The sequence below is a fragment of the Scyliorhinus canicula genome, chromosome 1 (assembly GCF_902713615.1).
Source record: "Scyliorhinus canicula chromosome 1, sScyCan1.1, whole genome shotgun sequence".
Taxonomy (NCBI): domain Eukaryota; kingdom Metazoa; phylum Chordata; class Chondrichthyes; order Carcharhiniformes; family Scyliorhinidae; genus Scyliorhinus; species Scyliorhinus canicula.
Window position 1 is genome coordinate 113,263,672 of NC_052146.1, and position 19,723 is coordinate 113,283,394.

Consider the following 19,723-nt stretch of genomic DNA (forward strand, 5'->3'; position numbering starts at 1 on the left):
ACCCACAACTTTCTGAATTATAGGTGGAAGTGCTACCATTGAACCATGGCTGACAGCTGTAAAATAAATAAACAAATGTCCTTGAGTCACTTTAAGTAGTTGGGGTTCTTTTTTTTAAATTTAGAATACCCAATTAATTTTTTCCAATTTAAGGGACAATTTAGCATGGCCAATCCACCTACCCTGCACGTCTTTGGCTTGTGGGGGCGAAACCCAAGTAAACACGGGGAGACTGTGTAAACTCCACATGGAGAATGACCCAGAGCCGGGATCGAACCTGGGACCTCAGCGTCGGGAGGCAGCAGTGCTCACCACTGTGCCACCGTGCTGCTCAGTAATTGGGGTTCTTTATACAGAAATCATTTTCATAATTTTCATTTATCATTTAAACATTTGCATTATTTTTAAATAATTCATTTTCCAAGATTGCTACTCAGATTAATATTTGAAGCTTATAGATAATACTTCCCTATTCTAAAAATATTTGTTCAAAAACTGTATCAGCATTCACCATAATATTAATACATGACACTACCTTGTAATGACAGTAGATGCTGTTGTATGAAATGTAAGTGTCTATAGCTTGCTCCATGTAATGAGGTACAGTAGATATCAAACCACCATGTTCTAATTTGACTCACCTGACTAATGTTTGTTCATTTTTGTCACATATATTTTGTCATAAAATAGTCAAGCCGTGGTCTTGGTTCTGTGAAAAGCCAGATTGCTGGAATCTGGCAGCTTGGAATTAAGAGTAGGCTAGAAAATCTAAGGCTATATTTAGCTTTGAAAGAATGAACTGAGAGGGGTGTTATAAGAATCGTGCAATATTTGAGATGACAAGTTTTGATTAATGCAAGGCACTTCCTCAAGAACATGTTAGGATACTAAAACAAGGGGCACCTGTGAAAACTAAGAAATAAAATGGTTAGAACAGACATCCATAAATACTTAAATGACTAGTAGTGGAATGATCTGCAGGTAGTGTAATGTAAGCCATTTCAGTTTGAGAATGTAATTTTTTTTCAAAAAAATTCTTAAGTTAAATTGTGCTGAATGCTTTCAGGTTTTGCTCATGAATTACACCAGTGTGTATGTTGCAGCTCTTCACCTGGATACCCAATCATATACACAAGGATCTAAGTTTTCATAGAGAAACCAAGATGAAGGGTCCAATGTCCCAAAGTTCAGGACGCTGCCAAAGTTGAACTAAATGAAAGCAAAAGCATGGTAAATGGGAAAGTACTGATAGGTGACAGCAAAGCTTTCAGTATTTCAACCAGAAGGCAATATGAAGGAGTTCGAACGTCAAATTTTATGATGCATGCTGGTTCTTTATATAGAGTTGTTGGAAAGGTAGATAAATACTTGATTACCTTGGAACATGTAACAATCTTTTTAAAACAGAAATCCTAATGTTTTGCTTTCTTGCAGCTCCTGGAGAAGTGATGCATAAATAGGAAATCTGTGGTCTTTATTTCTGTTACAAATGTTCAGGTGACTACATTTTCTAGGGTGGCATTTATTGCATTTGCTCTCCACTGCTGCACTGAAAAATAAAGCCTTTGTACAGACAGTAAAAGATCATATTCGGTGAAATTTGAATTCTGCTTTCTGTCTGGCCAATAGATTCACTTGAATCTCTGACGCTATCTGGATCTGGGGTTTCTGCACAGGCTACTTCCTTCCTGTGGTACAAGCTAGTTAGATGGTTCACTTTAATTTATGCTGGAGCTGTAGCATCTTCATACTGTGTCTTTGTGTTTATGCAGTATAATATGCAAGCCATCCCAGCTGTCTAAATGGCAAAATTATGGAAAAGGAACCAAAAAAGTTCAATCTCCGCAAGATTTTCTCAATTAATCGACGTAAAAAATGTCAACCTGAAATCAGCAACTTTGACTCATCAAGCTGTGTTCAGGTACTTCTCTGTCTGTTGTGAGCACATCACTGCCGGTTAGATGAGATGCAAAGGTAGTGGGGAAAAATTGTATGTGTGTAACTAAGGTGATATCACTTTAAGCAGCAACGTCTGTGAAGGTTTTCATGTGTTTCAGCAAAGTGAAAGTAATGATGTTACAGCGACAGTAATGATACTTTTAAGAGGAGCAGCACTGGTTCCACTATCTGTGATGTGGTGGTTGAAGCAGAGGTTGCATTGTGCTTGATGGAAGTAGTGGGAGTGTTGTTCATTGGGCATTGTAGGACATCCCCACAACATTGTGTACTCTGAATTAGCCTTGATCATTCAGTGGTAGTTGACCTCAAAGTGGCGACATTGTAGCTGCTGGAATCTGTCAGCACTCCACAATACATTATAGTGTTTTGGCTAAAACACCTACCGAGCATAATTGCAAATGAGTTTTGGGAAACAGGAATTTGTAGTTCTTGATCTATTTTGTGGAGGGAATTGGACCACCCAGTTGACACAAAGTAGGGTTGACTGGAGAAAGTGTTTGTCAGAGAAGACCTTTGCAGAATTACTGTCGGAGTTCCTATGATAGGGGAAGGTGAGCTGAGAATTTTTAACAGCCAGGGGTCATCTGCTTAATGTATGAAATAGAAATTGCCTGCCCATCTTCCCTCCTGATCTTGGCAGAGGCTAAACTTCCAGTCCTCGGTGTTAGTTTGACTCAATAGCAGCATTCTCATCTTGGTTAAAATCTGACTCTAGTATTTGAGAGTCTAATCAAACCTCAGCGCACGGTACTGAGCCAGTGGTGCAGTATCAGTGCAGACATTAAATCATAATCCACTCGCATTAATGTTAAAAATATTTTTGAAGTTATGTCAAAATAGAGTCAAGGGGCTCGATTCAACTAAATGGTAACAAAGTTCCATAGATCGCAAACGTGCAGAAAATGTTGGCTTGGCAGCTTGGCACTTCCAAACTGGCACCCAGGAAGTGCCCATGCCAGCTGGCAATGCCACCTGGGAACCTTGGCAGTGTAAAGCTGGCACCCAGGTGGCACGAGCAGTGCCAGGGCACCACCCTGCCCAAAGGGCATGCAGCTGGGGACCTCTGATCCTCTGGGAGGCCCCACAAGTGTTGTTCCATCTGGTCCCCGTTTGTGGGGACAGTGTTGAACAGCACTTGCTCGAGGTCTCTGAGGCGAAGGGGATGAATCCCAAAGCTTCAGGTACCTAGGGAATCTGAACATTATAGTGAAATTAACTGTCTCGCTCTAATATGCATATTTGCCATCATAATGTCTCGTGAGATCCAATGCGATTTTGCGAGGCGTTGTGAGGCGGGTAGATCCTAGAAGCGGGGTCTCCTGGCTTTTATCGGCCAAGTTGCACCATGCCAAACTGCTTTTCAGGTGCAGCCTAGCTGTTAGATCATGTCCAGAAACAATCTAGCACTCTCAACTCGAACCACCAGAAGAGAAATAATTAGCCATTCTTGTTGTGTTCTGTGTGATGACCGTTGTAATGATTTGCACAGAACATCTAGTTGTTTAGCGAGATGATGATTTATTAAGAAACACGTGGACAGATAACTAACAAGCTATAATACAGACGATGGCTATTAAAATTCTGCTGGAGCTACTCCAGTGTGATTATCCTCTTGTCCGACTCACTACCAACTGACTGGTCTCTTAATTACGTGGTGGATCTCCATTGCCACCTGTTGGTCGGAGGTCGTATCGATAACGATGTACACTGATAGACAACTATATACATTTGAGGTGCACATACATATCACCACATCCCCCTTCCTTTGGAAGTATTAGTATTTACAAATGTGACTGTACTTTAAGCAACATTATATGCGTGATAACTTTAAACATGTATTGTGCCCAGTTCATTACATGTGGCATTGAGGGCAGCAGGGTAGCATGGTGGTTAGCATAAATGCTTCACAGCTCCAGGGTCCCAGGTTCGATTCCCGGCTGGGTCACTGTCTGTGTGGAGTCTGCACGTCCTTCCCCCTGTGTGCGTGGGTTTCCTCCGGGTGCTCCGGTTTCCTCCCACAGTCCAAAGATGTGCGGGTTAGGTGGATTGGTCATGCTAAATTGCCCGTAGTGTCCTAATAAAAGTAAGGTTAAGGGGGGGGTTGTTGGGTTACGGGTATAGGGTGGATACGTGGGTTTGAGTAGGGTGATCATGGCTCGGCACAACATTGAGGGCCGAAGGGCCTGTTCTGTGCTGTACTGTTCTATGTTCTATGTTCTGTCAGAACGTATTCTGGTTGATCTCCTGAGCGATGACTTAGTAGGCGATTGTGGTCCACCTTCATTTGTTGTTGGTGTTCCTGCTTGTTCCGTAATCACTGCTGCGGATGCTTCTCTGATCGCTGGCTCTGATGGGTGGTCTGTGTCCTCTTCAAGTGTTTTGGGATTACATACCAGCTCTTCTGCTGGACTCAACACGAAGGGATGTTGCACTTTCAACAGCTTTCTTTGATTCCTTCACAAGACTGAACCATCCTCAGTAAGAACAAGAAATTAATGTGGACCACCCAGCCTTTACCATCCATTTCTATTGGCATCCTTCAGTCTGACTGTATCACTTGGATGCGGTGGCCAGAGCTTCTTTGTGGATCAATCGAAGAATCCTTTCTGTCTCCTCTTTTGAAGAAACAGTTTCCGCTCCAGTCCTCGATCCACAGGATGCGTTGCAATGGAAGGCAGGATTGTTCACAGCTGTCTGTTCATTAGCATCTGTGCTGGTGACAGCCCATTGATAAGTGGTGTCGAACGATAGCTCAGAAGCGCCAGTTGGATGTCTTCCTGCCTGTCAATAACTTTTTTTAGCAGCTGTTTAATAATGTGCACATCCTTTTCTGCCTTCTGTTTGACTAGGGTTATAGAGGACTTGAGGTGATGTGTCTAAAACCATAGTGATGGGCAAATTCAGTCCACTCATAATTTTGAAAAAAGGGACCATTGTCAGACATAACAATGCTTGGTAATATAAGAATAATAATAACCTTTTATTGGCACAAGTATGAAATTACTGTGAAAAGCCCCTAGTCACCACATTCCGGCACCTATTCAGGTAAGCTGGTACAGGAATACAGGACCGTGCGCTGCTGGCCTTGTTCTGCATCACAAACCAGCTTTCTAGCCCACTGAGCTAAACCAGCCCTTATGGTATGCCATGCTGGGCACAAATCTCTTTAGTATGTTGGATGACACATCGAGCAGTCACGTTCGCCAACTGTGCTACCTCCGGGTAATTTGAATGGTCGCCAAAACCAAAAAGTAGGGCGGAATTTTCCGCTCCAGGGAAAAATCGGGAAGGCCGTCATGAACTCGGCCGAGTTTCACGACAGCCTCAGAGGCCGCTCCTCGCCCCCTATTCTCCCCTCCCGGCGGGGCTAGGAGCGGCGCTCCGTAACTTTCGGCTGCTGGGCGGCGCGCCGAGAGTGACGCGATGGCAGCGCCTATGTGACGTCAGCTGCGCATGCGCAGGTTGGACGGTGCAACCCGCGCATGCCGGCTGACGTCACGACGGCTGACAGCTCGAACCCGCGCATGCGCGGTGGCCATCTTTCCCCTCAGCTGCCCCGCAGGACGTGGCGGCTTGATCTTGCGGGGCGGCGGAGGGGAAATAGTGCGTCCGATCGAGACGCGGCCCGCCGATCGGTGGGCACCGATCGCGGGCCTGTCCCCTCCCGAGCATAGTCGTGGTGCTCATTCCCTACCAGGGCCCCTACAAGCCCCAAAACGGGCATCTCACGGCGATTTCACAACGGCAGGGACCAGGTGTGGTTGCCGCCATCGTGAAATGGTCGCGAACGGCAGGCCGCTCGGCCCATCCGGGTCGGAGAATTGCCGGTCGCCGTGAAAAACGGCGAGCGCCGATTCTTCCGAGCGGGGGGTGGGAGAATCGCGGGGGACACTAGGGGGTCGTGAAATTAGTCGGGGGCCCTCCCGCAATTCTCCCACCCGGCGTGGGGAGCGGAGAATCGCGCCCGTAGTCTTTCCCATTGAAGTGAAAAAGATCCATGCCCACCTTCTGCCGCGAATGTGTGATAATTTCACCCATGTGCATCGGCTCTTTGCTTTGCTTAGAGCAGAATTTCTGACAAAAAGAAAAAGGAGGCATTTGTTGGGGCTAGAAGGCTGGGAACTGACGAAGCCTGTGTGGAATATAAGAAAAGTAGGAAGGAATTTAAGCAAGGAGTCAGGAGGGCTAAAAGGCGTCACGAAAAGTCATTGGCAAATAGGGTTAAGGAAAATCCCAAGGCTTTTTACACGTACATAAAAAGCAAGAGGGTAGCCAGGGAAAGGGTTGGCCCACTGAAGGATAGGCAAGGGAATCTATGTGTGGAGCCAGAGGAAATGGACGAGGTACTAAATGAATACTTTACATCAGTATTCACCAAAGAGAAGGAATTGGTGGATGTTGAGTCTGGAGAAGGGTGTGTAGATAGCCTGGGTCACATTGAGATCCAAAAAGACGAGGTGTTGGGCGTCTTGAAAAATATTAAGGTAGATAAGTCCCCAGTGCCTGATGGAATCTACCCCAGAATACTGAAGGAGGCTAGAGAGGAAATTGCTGGGGCCTTGACAGAAACCTTTGGATCCTCACTGTCTTCAGGTGATGTCCCGGAGGACTGGAGAATAGCCAACGTTGTTCCTTTGTTTAAGAAGGGTAGCAAGGATAATCCAAGGAACTACAGGCCGGTGAGCCTTACGTCAGTGGTAGGGAAATTACTGGAGAGAATTCTTCGAGACAGGATCTACTCCCATTTGGAAGCAAATGGACGTATTAGTGAGAGGCAGCATGGTTTTGTGAAGGGGAGGTCATGTCTCACTAACTTGATAAGAGTTTTTTGAGGCGGTCACAAAGATGATTGATGCCGATAGGGCAGTGGCTGTTGTCTATATGGACTTCAATAAAGCCTTTGACAAGGTCTCTCATGGCAGACTGGTACAAAAGGTGAAGTCACACGGGATCAGAGGTGAGCTGGCAAGATGGATACAGAACTGGCTAGGTCATAGAAGGCAGAGAGTAGCAATGGAAGGGTGCTTTTCTAATTGGAGGGCTGTGATTAGTGGTGTTCCGCAGGGATCAGTGCTGGGACCTTTTCTATTCCAAGTATATATCAGTGATTTGGAGGAAAATGTAACTGGTCTGATTAGTACGTTTGCAGATGACACAAAGTTTGGTGGAATTGCAGATAGCGATGAGGACTGTCAGAGGATACAGCAGGATTTAGATCGTTTGGAGACTTGGGCGGAGAGATGGCAGATGGAGTTTAATCCGGCCAAATGTGAGGGAATGCATTTGGAAGGTCTAATGCAGGTAGGGAATAGAAAGTGAATGGTCGAACCCTCAAAGAGTATTGACAGTCAGAGAGATCGAGGTGTACAGGTCCACAGGTTACTGAAAGTGGCAACACAGGTGGAGATGATAGTCAAGAAGGCATACGGCATGCTTGCCTTCATTGGCCGGGGCATTGAGTATAAGAATTGGCAAGTCATGTTGCAACTGTATAGAACCTTAGTTAGGCCACATTTGGAGTATAGTGTTCAATTCTGGTCGCCATGCCACCAGAAGGATGTGGAGGCTTTAGAGAGGGTGCAGACGAGATTTACCAGGATGTTGCCTGGTATGGAGGGCATTAGCTATGAGGAGCGGTTGAATAAACTCGGTTTGTTCTCACTGGAACGAAGGAGGTTGAGGGTCGACCTGATAAAGGTCTGCAAAATTATGAGGGGCATAGACCGAGTGGATAATTAGAGGCTTTTTCCCAGGGTAGAGGGGTCAATTACTCGGGGGTATAGGTTTAAGGTGCGAGGGGCAAGGTTTACAGGAGATGAACAAGGCAAGTTTTTTACACAGAGGGTAGTGGGTGCCTGGAACTCGCTGCCGGAGGAGGTGGTGGAAGCAGGGGCGATAGTGACATTTAAGGGGCTTCTTGACAAATACATGAATAGGATGGGAATAGATACGGACCCAGGAAGTGTAGAAGATTTTAGTTTAGACGGGCAGCATGGTTGGCACAGGCTTGGAGGGCCGAAGGGCCTGGTTCTGTGCTGTACTTTTCTTTGTTCTTTAGTTGTCGATCATGCCTGCAATGTCTTGGGCGATGCCTGGCCAATAAATTGTATCCCTGGCCCTGTGCTTGCACTTCTCAATGCCCAGGTGCCCTTCATGGAACCTCTTCAGCATGAGTGTCCTCTAGGAATGCGGAATCACAATCCTGCACTGTTGCAGTAGAAGGCCATTCGCCTCACTCCATTCTGACCGCACATTGTAGTAACTCAAGCAGGAACCCTTAGGCCATCCCTCTCGGAGACACTTGATTATCTTCAGTTGGACTATATCCTTGGCTGTCTCTTCCTTCATTAGGCGCGACTCGTCATCGGAGACTGGAAGAGATGCAGTGATGGGATTGACATGGTATTGTACATCCTCATCAACCAGGTGTGTCTCTTAAATGTCCTTGGCTTGAGAAAGCCTGGCGTGTATATTAGGTTGAAATCATATCATTGAAGCTTCACCATCACGCGCTGGATTCTCGGGGACATTTCGCACAAATTTTTCTGCACAATGGATCCGAGTGGCCTGTGGTCAGTATCCACAAGAAATGTCGGAAGACCATACACACAATCGTGGAGCTTAACTAAACCCGTGACTAACCCAAGGCATTTTTTTTCAATTTGTGAATACCTGTGCTCCGTCTCAGAAGTTGCTCTGGATGCATATGCCACTAGCGACCAGCTGTCGTCTGCACTCTGCTGCAGTAACACCGCTCTTAGGCCATCTTTAGACACATTGGTCAGGATTTTGGTCTTTCTTCGCTAGGACTGGCGCTGTTGTCAGCATGAAATGCTTACCACTCCTCATGTCTGGGAGACCATTGAAATACTGCATCCTTTTTTATCGAATCTCGTAGTTGAGAAGTTTTAGAGGCCAGGTTGGGAATAAACTTGCCAACAAAGTTGATCATCCCTGGTATCCATAAGATGTCCTTTTTATCTGTGGGATGAGGCATCGTTAAAATGGCCTGTATCTTTTTATTATCCGGCTGCACACCTTGTGCCGAGAGCATGTCCTCCAAGAAATAATACTATCAACCCCGATTTGACATTTTGCTTTTTTGAGCTTCAGGCCACTTGTTTTTATCCATTGTTGGACTCTTAGAAGCCTTCGGTCATGCTCGTCACGTGTGGACCCCCAGATGTTTATATCATTGACATAAACCCCGACACCTGGTAACCCTTCAACTATGTGCTCCATGGCATGATGGAAAATTTCAGATGCTGAAATTATGTCGAATTGAATCCTCAGGAAGCAGTAGCGCCTGAAGGGCACGTTAAACGTGCACAGCCTTATGCTCGCTTTATCCAGCTTGAGCTGCCAGAAGCCTTGTGACGTGTCCAACTTGCTGAAACAAGTTGCTCCAGCCATCTTGCATGTTAATTCTTCCCTCTTGGGAATTCGGTAGTGCTCCCTCTTGATGTTAAGGTTCCTCCTTCGCATCCTCCTTTTAATTGGATACGGTAAGTAAAAGGCAGAGTGCCAAACCCTTGAAATATCTCTGGAAAGTCCTTTATGACAGACTCCACGGATACATATTGGCTGGGTGCCATGTTTTCTGCAGTGTACACCTGCTTAACGAGCCCAGTTCTTCACACGCTTACATTCTGAGGAGCACTACGCACTCTGTCTCCACTATGGCAAATATGATCATACACGTTCTGTCCTTGACAGTTACTGCGAGTTCACATAACGTTGTGTTCTGATGACTATTGTAGTCCTTCAGTAATATTGATCTTCGGACCATTTGCGGTTTGATTTCTAATTGTTTCAACACTGACAGAGTGATAAGATTGGCCCTCGCTCCCGTGTCGAGCTTGCATCTGATTACCGTGCCATTGACCATCAACGAATCGTCTATCTATCTTCTATGGTCTCCGCATCCGTATCACTAAGGCTGAAAATGGTGAGACAAAATTTACCGTTGTGGCTGGTCAGACTATTTGTGTCCTCCATCGAAATCATGTTTATAGTAGCCAGGTCATCGATGCATATCTCATTATCTACACTAACTGGTCCTGTTTGGCCCACTGTTGGACGTGAGGGACATCGCCTGACAAAGTGACTCATTTTGCCACACTTGTAACAGACCTTTCCAAGAGTGGGACATCGCCGTGGCAAATGTCGATTGCCGCATTGCTGGCACAAAATGGTGGATCCAATTTGTTGCTCAAAATGGCCACCACATTGTGACCATGTTTCTTTTGTAACTGCGTCACGGTGCACTTAAAATGGCCACCCGAGGACTTCCGGTGGCAGCGAGGTCGCACGTTGGATGGCTCCTGCTCCAGGCTTGGTTTTTTAAGAGTTTAATGCCCGGTCTCGGGCAATTTTTCGTTAAATAAGTGCAGGAAGACATAAGGAAGAAGGAACCCAAAATCCAAAGGAAAGCAGTTGTGAAGAAGGGGTCGAATGAAGGCTTGCATTGAGTGGAAGGGTCAGCTCGGCAACTGGAAGGATGGCGGAGGCTGGGTGGGGCTGCATGTTCACGGCAGAAACGATGACTGAGGTGATGACTGTGGAACTTTAAAAACAGTTTGCAAAGCACATAGAGGTGATGAGGAAGTAGATGATGGCAGCATTGAAAATGCTGGTGGAGGAAACGATTGCCCCGGTGAAGGCGGCGGTGTCGAGGACATCGGCCGAGGTGCGGGAGCAGGATGAGAAACTGAAGGGAGTGAAAGAGACCTGTGGCAACACAGTGATCAACTCACCTCGATGGGTGAGGCGCTGCAGAGGGTGGTGGAGGCCAACAAGGGTCTGCGAGCCAAAATGGAGGACCTGGAAAACAGATCTAGGCGGCAAAATCTGGTGATTGTGGGACTACCAGAAGAGGTGGAGAGCCCGAGGCCGATGGACTATTTTGCCAGGATACTGGTGGAGTTGTTAGGGGACGGGGGAGATCCCTCTCGGTACGAACTGTATCGGGCTCATAGACCGAAACCAAAGGCAAATGAGTCGTTAAGAGCAGTGATTATTTGTTTCTGGAGGTACCGCGTGAAGGAGAAGGTCCCGAGTTGTGCAAAGCAGAAGCAGGAGGTGCAGTGGGCTGGAGTTGGTATATGTATATACCAAGATGTAACCGTGGAGTTGGCAAGGAGGCGGGCAGCCTTCGGCCGAGTGAAGACGGCACCGTATAAGAGCAGTGTGCAGTTTGGCATAGCGTACCCAGCTAAGTTGAGGGTGACCTACAACTCCAAAGACTTTCATTTCGAAATGGTGGAAGCGGCGGTGGCGGCGTTTGTGAAGGCAGAAGGACTGGGGCAGAAGTGAGAAATGGTACTGAGGATTGGTCTTGGTCTGAGTGTAGGGGGGTTGGAGGAGTATATGTAGCTCTATTTTTCACTGCATGTTGTTATATGTGCTAAATGAGTTGAAGTTGCCTATTTGGACAAGGTAAGAGTTCTTATTTTCTTTTGCAATAATGATTCTTTGGGGTTTGTGTGTTTACACTGGGGTTGTGTGTAGAAGGGGATTTCTGTGTTTTCCTGGGACCGGTCGGGGGTGAAGGGGGTGAGGCCTGGGCAAGGGCCTCCACATTGGCTAGCTCAAGCTGGCCGTGAACAATAGTGTGGTCGGGGGAGGGCCTGCGGACATTGGAGCCTGGTAGAACAGGTTTTGATGGGTCTAGGGAGGTGTGAAAAGTTGGGGGATAGGACCAATACTGGGCGAGGTGTTTTCGAGAGGAAGTGGATAGGAGGATTATAGGAGGGGCTCAATGGTAACAATGAGTTGGAGCAGGGTAAGGCCTGGAGTTATGATGATGATGGATAGGAAGGGAGTGGGTTGGGGTGAGACACCACCGGTTAGGATAGTTATGTGGAATGTGAGGGGTTTGTTAGAGAGAGGTTTTCAGTATCATCTTGGTGGTAGTGCTCATGAACTTGGAACACGGGCCCCTAGTGGCCTTGTTCGGGGCGGGAGGAGGGGGGGGGGGGGATCGGGCCGCAGCCAGGTTCAGGGGCAGATGTTAGCCTTCACCTTGCTGATTGCCCGGAGGCGGGTCCTGTTGGGGTGGAGGTCAGCTTCTTCATCCTGTGACATGGCTTGGCAGGGGGTGGGGGTTCTACTTGAATTTCTTTGACTCTCGGGAGGTGAGGTCTCAGCTGAAGGGAATGAAGGAAGGGTTTCACAATTCATGGGAGCTGTTTATTATGCACTTTGGAGAATTGGTTGCCATTGAACATTTTGTGGGGGGGGGGAAGGGAGGGTCGGCGGTATTGTTGTTTTTGGTTACACTGTTTACAGATTGATAATTTGTGTTTTTTACCTGGAATGTACGGGTGCATGTTTTGATTGGTATATTGAGCGGGGAGCGGTTGTGAGTGGGGGATTGTTATTGTATTTGTTTTTTCTTTTGTTGTTTATTGACAAAACGTTGAAAATGAAATGAAATGAAAATCGCTTATTGTCACGAGTAGGCTTCAATTAAGTAACTGTGAAAAGCCCCTAGTCGCCACATTCCGGCGCCTGTTTGGGAAGGCTGTTACGGGAATTGAACTGTGCTGCTGGCCTGCCTTGGTCTGCTTTCAAAGCCAGTGATTTAGCCCAGTGCGTTAAACACATATATCTAAACACATAAATGAGGAGAATAAAAAGTTTTTTTTTTTAAATGGCTGCCCGCATTGCGATCTCATTTCATTTTTGATTCATCGCAGTGCTTATGGCGCTGGCATCTTCCTAATTGGCACCAAAATGTTGCAGGTTGAGGGTATTGATCCGCTAGTTCACTTGCCTGGCAAATCTTGATGGCATTTTCTAATTTCAGGTCTTCTTTCCTCAATAATCTCTCACATACTTTGTCATTCAATACACCAAACACTATCTGGTCTCAGATCATCGATGAGTTTAAAGTACAAAAATTACACGACTGTTCCTTCAACTACACATCAGTTGCATTTTGGGTACGTGTACGAAACATATAAAGTTCAAACGTCTAATTTTTCTTCAGAGAGCAATGCCGATCAAAGTACTGTATTACTTCATCAAAGCTCTTGCTCTCATCTTCGCTATTTAAGGCAAAGATATTGTATACTTCTATTGCTTGAGGATTTGCTACCGTGAGCAGCAATGCAATATGCCTCTCGTCAGGCCATGCCTTCAGGTCATGGGCTGCAACATGGAGTCTAAATTGCTGCCTGAAAATACGCCAATTTTCATCGATGTTACCCAAGACTTGAAGCTTGTGGGGTGCTTTCAAACCTTCCATCTCTAACTTCACAGTCTTTCCATGCATTGAGTTCCAGATGGCCGTAATCCACCAGGTTGGCGGAAGAACTTTCTCTTTTCTTGCTTCAACCTATTTCGGTCTGTCTTCTCCGTCGTTATCTTTAATTCTTCTGCACTCCTGGTGCCAAATTGTGTTCTGTGTGATATCCATTGTAATGATGTACACAGAACATCTAGTTGTTGAACTAAAAAGGTGATTTATTAGCAAACACGTGGAAAGGTAACTAACAAACTCTTTTACAGACGATGGCTACTAAAATTCTTCTGAAGCAACTCTGTGTGACCATCCTCTTGTACAACTCACTACCAACTGACCTGTGTCTCAAGTCAAGTGGCCAATCACTATCGTCACCTGCTGGTTGGAGGTCGTAGCAATAACTATGTACACTGATAGACAGCTATATACATTGATGTGTACATGCATCTCACCACAATCCTTCTCGGGTTTTTTTTGGATACTACTGTGGTTACTGAATGCAGCAAACATAATATAATGGCACTTCAGGGTAATTGCATATTTTTTGCTTTTGAGTAGCAGGCCTATATATAATGGAATTTGTATTGCCTGCTTGAAGAGAAGAGCAAGGTAGCCTCATTCTGTATCCTTTTTTCTTCCGTTGATTTTTCATTTACTATTCTGACAATTTTCTTCTCTTTAAGCTCTTCTCTCTATGAAAAGGTGGAGGAACTAATTATATTCTAATACCTCACGAGTAATTATTCTTCATTGTGAGTGTAAATGTAGGTGGTAATGATCAGTGGGCTATTCCTTTATTGGGATGGAGGGCAGTATTACAGTTCAATCCAGGTCATGCCTGATGCAAGTAAACTTTCTTGCAAGGGACCAGGAACAAAAATCATGGGTGACTTTAACTCCTCTTTGCAGATCTGGGACAGTTAGACCAATTTTAGTGGAGTTTGCACTTTCTCTCCATGTCTGCATGGGTTTCCTCCGAGTACTCTGGCTTTCTCTTACAGTCCAAAAATGTGTAGATGGCCATGCTAAATTGCCCCTGAGTGTCCAAAAGGTTAGGTGGGGTTACGGGGATAGGGTGGAGGCGTGGGCTTAAGTAGGGTGCTCTTTTCAAGAGCCGGTGCAGACTTATTGGGCCGAATGGCCGCCGCCTTCACTGTAAATTTTATGATTCTATGAATTTTATTACTTCCGATGCTACATTGCTAACAATATGTGGAATTTTTATAATCAAAAGACCTTTATCAGGTAATGCCTCAGTCTTCTCTTGGCTGGAGAAAAGAGCTACAGCCTGTTCAATCTTTCCTAATGGGTATAATGGGGCTCTAATGGGGCCGGTTTAGCACAATGGGCTAAACAGCTGGCTTGTTATGCAGAACGAGACCAGCAATGGGGGTTTAATCCACGTACCGGCCTCCCCGAACAGGCACTGGAATCTGGCGAGTAGGGGTTTTTCACAGTAACTTAATTGAAGCCTACTTGTGACAATAAGCAATTATTATTATCTCTCATTTCTGGTATCTTCCATGTGAATCTTTTTGGCACCTACTCCAGTGCCTCCATATGCTTTTGTAATATGGCATTCTAATATTCCATACATGTGGGGAATCAAGCATACAGTGTAATGCTCTATGGTTCAGCCACATTTGGCCTTACAAATTAAGCCATTCATGCTGTTGTTGAAGATAAAAACAGCAGTGACCCAGGTTCTTGAGATACTTCAGGTCAGTGAGCTTAATGTCGGTAGTAGGGAAGATGCTGGAATCTATCATCAAGGAAGAAATAGCGAGGCATCTGGATAGAAATTGTCCCATTGGGCAGACGCAGCATGGGTTCATAAAGGGCAGGTCGTGCCTAACTAATTTAGTGGAATTTTGTTAGGACGTTACCAGTGCAGTGGATAACGGGGAGCCAATGGATGTGGTATATCTGGGTTTCCAGAAAGCTTTGGACAAGGTGCCACACAAAAGGCTGCTGCATAAGATAAAGATGCATGGCATTAAGGGTAAAGTAGTAGCATGGATAGAGGATTGGTTAATTAATAGAAAGCAAAGAGTGGGGATTAATGGGTGCTTCTCTGGTTGGCGATCAGTAGCTAGTGGTGTCCCTCAGGGATCCGTGTTGGGCCCACAATTGTTCACAATCTACATAGATGATTTGGAGTTGGGGACCAAGGGCAATGTGTCCAAGTTTGCAGATGACACTAAGGTGAGTGGTAAAGAGCAAAGTGCAGAGGATACTGGAAGTCTGCAGAGGGATTTGGATAGGTTAAGTGAATGGGCTAGGGTCTGGCAGATGGAATACAATGTTGACAAAGGTGAGGTTATCCATTTTGGTAGGAATAACAGCAAACGGGATTATTATTTAAACAATAAAATATTAAAGCATGCCGCTGTGCAGAGAGACCTGGGTGTGCTAGTGCATGAGTCACAGAAAGTTGGTTTACACGTGATTAAGAAGGCAAATGGAATTTTGTCCTTCATTGCTAGAGGGATGGAGTTTAAGACTAGGGAGGTTATGCTGCAATTGTATAAGGTGTTAGTGAGGCCACACCTGGAGTATTGTGTTCAGTTTTGGTCTCCTTACTTGAGAAATGACGTACTGGCACTGGAGGGCATGCAGAGGAGATTCACGAGGTTAATCCCAGAGCTGAAGGGGTTGGATTACGAGGAGAGGTTGAGTAGACTGGAACTGTACTCGTTGGAATTTAGAAGGATGAGGGGGGGATCTTATCGAAACATTTAAAATTATGAAGGGAATAGATAGGATAGATGCGGGCAGGTTGTTTCCACTGGCGGGTGAAAGCAGAACTAGGGGGCATAGCCTCAAAATAAGGGGAAGTAGATTTAGGACTGAGTTTAGGAGGAACTTCTTCACCCAAAGGTTTGTGAATCTACGGAATTCCTTGCCCAATGAAGCAGTTGAGGCTCCTTCATTAAATGTTTTTAAGGTAAAGATAGATAGCTTTTTGAAGAAAAAAGAGATCAAGGGTTATGGTGTTCGGGCCGGAAAGTGGAGCTGAGTCCACAAAAGATCAGCCATGATCTCATTGAATGGCGCAGCCGGCTCGAGGGGCCAAATGGCCTACTCCTGCTCCTAGTTCTTATGTTCTTCAGAGTATACCAAGAAGCAGGATGTTTCATTTCTCTTGGGAGCAGGATCTCCAATGAATGGAGAAAATATAAATGTTTAACTATTCACAATATTACCTCTGCGTTTAGACATTTGTTGAGAATGAAACAGTAGTTTTCTATTTTAAAAAAAAGCTTGTTGGCCATTTTGATATATTATTACAGTTTTTTCATCTGTTTCAACAATTGCTGCACACTTCCTCATAGGTATGGAGAGTGCCTCAGGATTTTATTTACACCCTCAAAGCCTTGTGCGAAAGTCATGTATATCCTGAAATTGGAATATACAGATATATAACTAGGAGGCACAGTTAATTAACTAACCGTGACGTGAAGAATAAAATGCAATTCTTTACTAGATATCACATGTAGAACTGCCAATTCTTAATTTGCGAAATTACCATCTCAGACTTTCCTTTCTAATAGCTTAATGGTAAATGCACTAGATATGTGCCATTAATCCACACAATCAAGATTCAGTCCTGACTCTCTTGTTGAATCATATGACCAAAGTTCGAACAGCAATCCAGATGCTCTTTGTCAAAAGTAATCCTTGCTTGAAGTGCATGTGTGAACATCTGGTTAGTACTGAATCATATTGAGTTGTGATGTTGCTCGCCAATTATTACCCATAATTCAAATGCACCAGTTTTCAGGTGATGGGGAAGTTAGAGAAAATCACAATTAGAAAGTGTTACACAAGGCTGGTCAGCTCTCAACAATGGCAAAGAGACTGGACCAGGTGCCATAACTTTTAAAAGTTTTAATGTGGTTCAGAAAGATCGATTTGCTCCAGGAGTGATAATATAAGAAATAGGGCGTGGTTATTTTATAAACCAATGTTATTACAACAAATGGAAAGAAAACAATATTTAAACTTTTACTTCAACTCCATAGGGGCTGGTTTAGCACAAGAGGGCGGAACAGCTGGTTTGTAATGCAGAGCAAGACCAGCAGCGCGTGTTCAATTCCCGTACCAGCCTCCCCGAACAGGCGCCGGAATGTGGCGACTAGGGGCTTTTCACAGTAACTTCATTTGAAGCCTACTCGTGACAATAAGTGATTATTATTATTATTATACTGACAGATTGTATGCAGTTCCCATCAATTGTCACATTAAATAACCACACCACTCTCATGCTGCTTACATAGACAGGCCAAGACATAACTTGTATTTACTTCCATTAGGGACATTTGTTCAGAACCCCTTTTGAAAATCTCCCTCAGTGGCAGCTTTCATGACCTCTCTGGTTGATGGCGCAGCTTTCTCCCTGTAAATGTTCAAAGCAGTATTTCTTTCTCTCTCTGAGCTTCACCCAGCTGCTCAATCAAAGGTTCTCCCCTGAGGTGGCCAGACTTGAATCCATCATTGTTACCGTGGCTCTGATTTCCCACTCCCGTTTCTCGAAAAAGATAGAGTTATGCCATTCATCTGCAACTAACCTTTTATTGATGGACAGATAGGTCATCAGACTCTGTGATAGGCTAATGGCCTGTCAAAGAAGGTTGTCCCGAAGGATAATGGATCTTGTGTTGGTCATCTTGGCTGAACCGGGGCATCCTGTGTATTCCCACTAACGAGGTTATGCCTGAATGGGACAAGGTAATTCAGGCTGTGGCCACATCCCTCTGACTCTGCTCTCGCTGTCTTTTCCCTCAGTCTGTTTAATTATTTTTTTGAAAGTATTTTTATTCAAATTTCTAACATTCTAACATTTAAAACACATAAAATTACAAAGTAAAATCCATATCAGCCCCCAACACCTAACCACCCCACCTTCTCCTCCCCCTTACAATTGACGGTAACCAGCTCCCTGAAATGTATAAATAAACCCCATCTCTTATGGAACTCCTCACTCGTCCCTCTCAGAGCAAATTACACCGTTTCCAAGTAAAGAACTCCATTAAATCCCCCAGCCACACCAAGGCGCAAGGTGGAGAAACTGACCTCCACACCAACAGGACCTGGCTGCGAACGATCAACGAGGCGAAGGCTAAAACATCTGCCCCGCTCCTGACGACAACCCTTCCAAGTCCAACACCCTGAGTATAGCCCCCAGGGTACTGGGCTCTAAATCCATATGCAACATCACCGACATGGTGCTGAAGAACACCCTCCAAAATGTCTCCAACTTCAGGCAGGAGCAGAACGCATATACATGATTGGCTGGGCCTCTCCCACACTGCACACAAACATCCTCCTCTCCTCAAACAACCCTTACAAGTCCCTGTCATCATCCTCACCCATAAAGCCTCCATCTCCCTGCTCCAACCCCGTACCTTCTCAGCATTCACCACCCAATAATAGTATAACAAGTTTGGAAGGGCCTGCCCCCCAACTGTCGTCCTCTCTGAAGAATCTCCTCCTAATCCTTGCCACCTTACCTGCCCACACAAATGACAAACCTAAACTACCCACCCCCATTGAAAACAAGTTTGGCAAAAAGACGGGAAGGCACTGAAATAAAAATAGAAACCGCAACAAGATGTTCACCATAACCGCCAGCACCCGGCCTGCCAACGATAGGGGACCTCACCTCAGTAAATCCACCATGTCCCTGCCCACCAGAATCATAAAGGTCAACTTTTGGAGCCCAGCCCAGCCCAGCCCAGCCCCGAGCCACCTGCACTCCCACATACCCAAAGGGGGTTGTTGGCACTCGAAATAGCAACCCGCCCCACCGCGATCTGACACCCACCCCTGGACAAAGACACCACAAAACACTCAGACTTTTCCAAATTTAACTTGTAGCCTGAAAAAACACCAAATCTCTTAAGCAGTCCAGTTATATCCCCCACTGAAGAGCCCAGGTTGGAGATATACAGCAACAGATCATCAGCATACAGGGACACCCCATGTTCTCTCTTCTCCAACTCCATCTTCCATCCACCTCCAAATTTCCTCTACCAACCATTACGGCTCCTCTCTGTCCACCTGAGCCTTAATCAAGGTGACCTCACCCCTCATTACTGCTTTCAACACTTCCCCCACCACTGACGGCGAAACTTCCCCAGTCCTATTAAAACCTACATAGCCCTCAAACACTTTTCCATTTTGGTCTGAAAATTTGGGTCCGCCTACAACCCCACGTCTACCCTCCACGCAAGCCTCTGTGCCAACCTCTTCTCCAGGACCACATCCACCCAATATGGAGCTTGGTCTGAGATAACAATCGCCGAACATTCTGCCTTCCTCACCCCGGCCATCAGCACCTTCCCTATGGCAAAAAAGTAAATCCTGGGATACACATTATGTACTAGCGAAAAAACAAGTGTACTCTATCCAGCGGGTGTAAAAACCTCCACGGGTCTGCCCCTCCCATTTCCTTCATAAATGCAGTCTCCAAATCACGGGTACCAGAGGCACGTTGGAAACAGAACCAGAGAG

At 45.5% G+C, this 19,723-nt stretch overlaps 1 protein-coding gene across 3 annotated transcripts in view; it reads left to right on the forward strand.

Moving 5' to 3' along the window:
- LOC119966427 (ribosomal protein S6 kinase 2 alpha-like) overlaps nt 1-19,723 on the forward strand; it is a 491,201-nt gene that overhangs the window by 222,484 nt on the left and 248,994 nt on the right. The window contains exon 1 of one of the 3 annotated variants that reach the window (XM_038798087.1): nt 1,723-1,921. The exons of the other annotated variants lie outside the window; for them this stretch is intronic. Within the exon in view, the coding sequence (XP_038654015.1) occupies nt 1,814-1,921 (108 nt within the window). The 5' untranslated portion in view covers nt 1,723-1,813. Of the gene's footprint in view, nt 1-1,722; nt 1,922-19,723 lie in introns of those variants that run through there. 3 annotated transcript variants of the gene reach the window in all.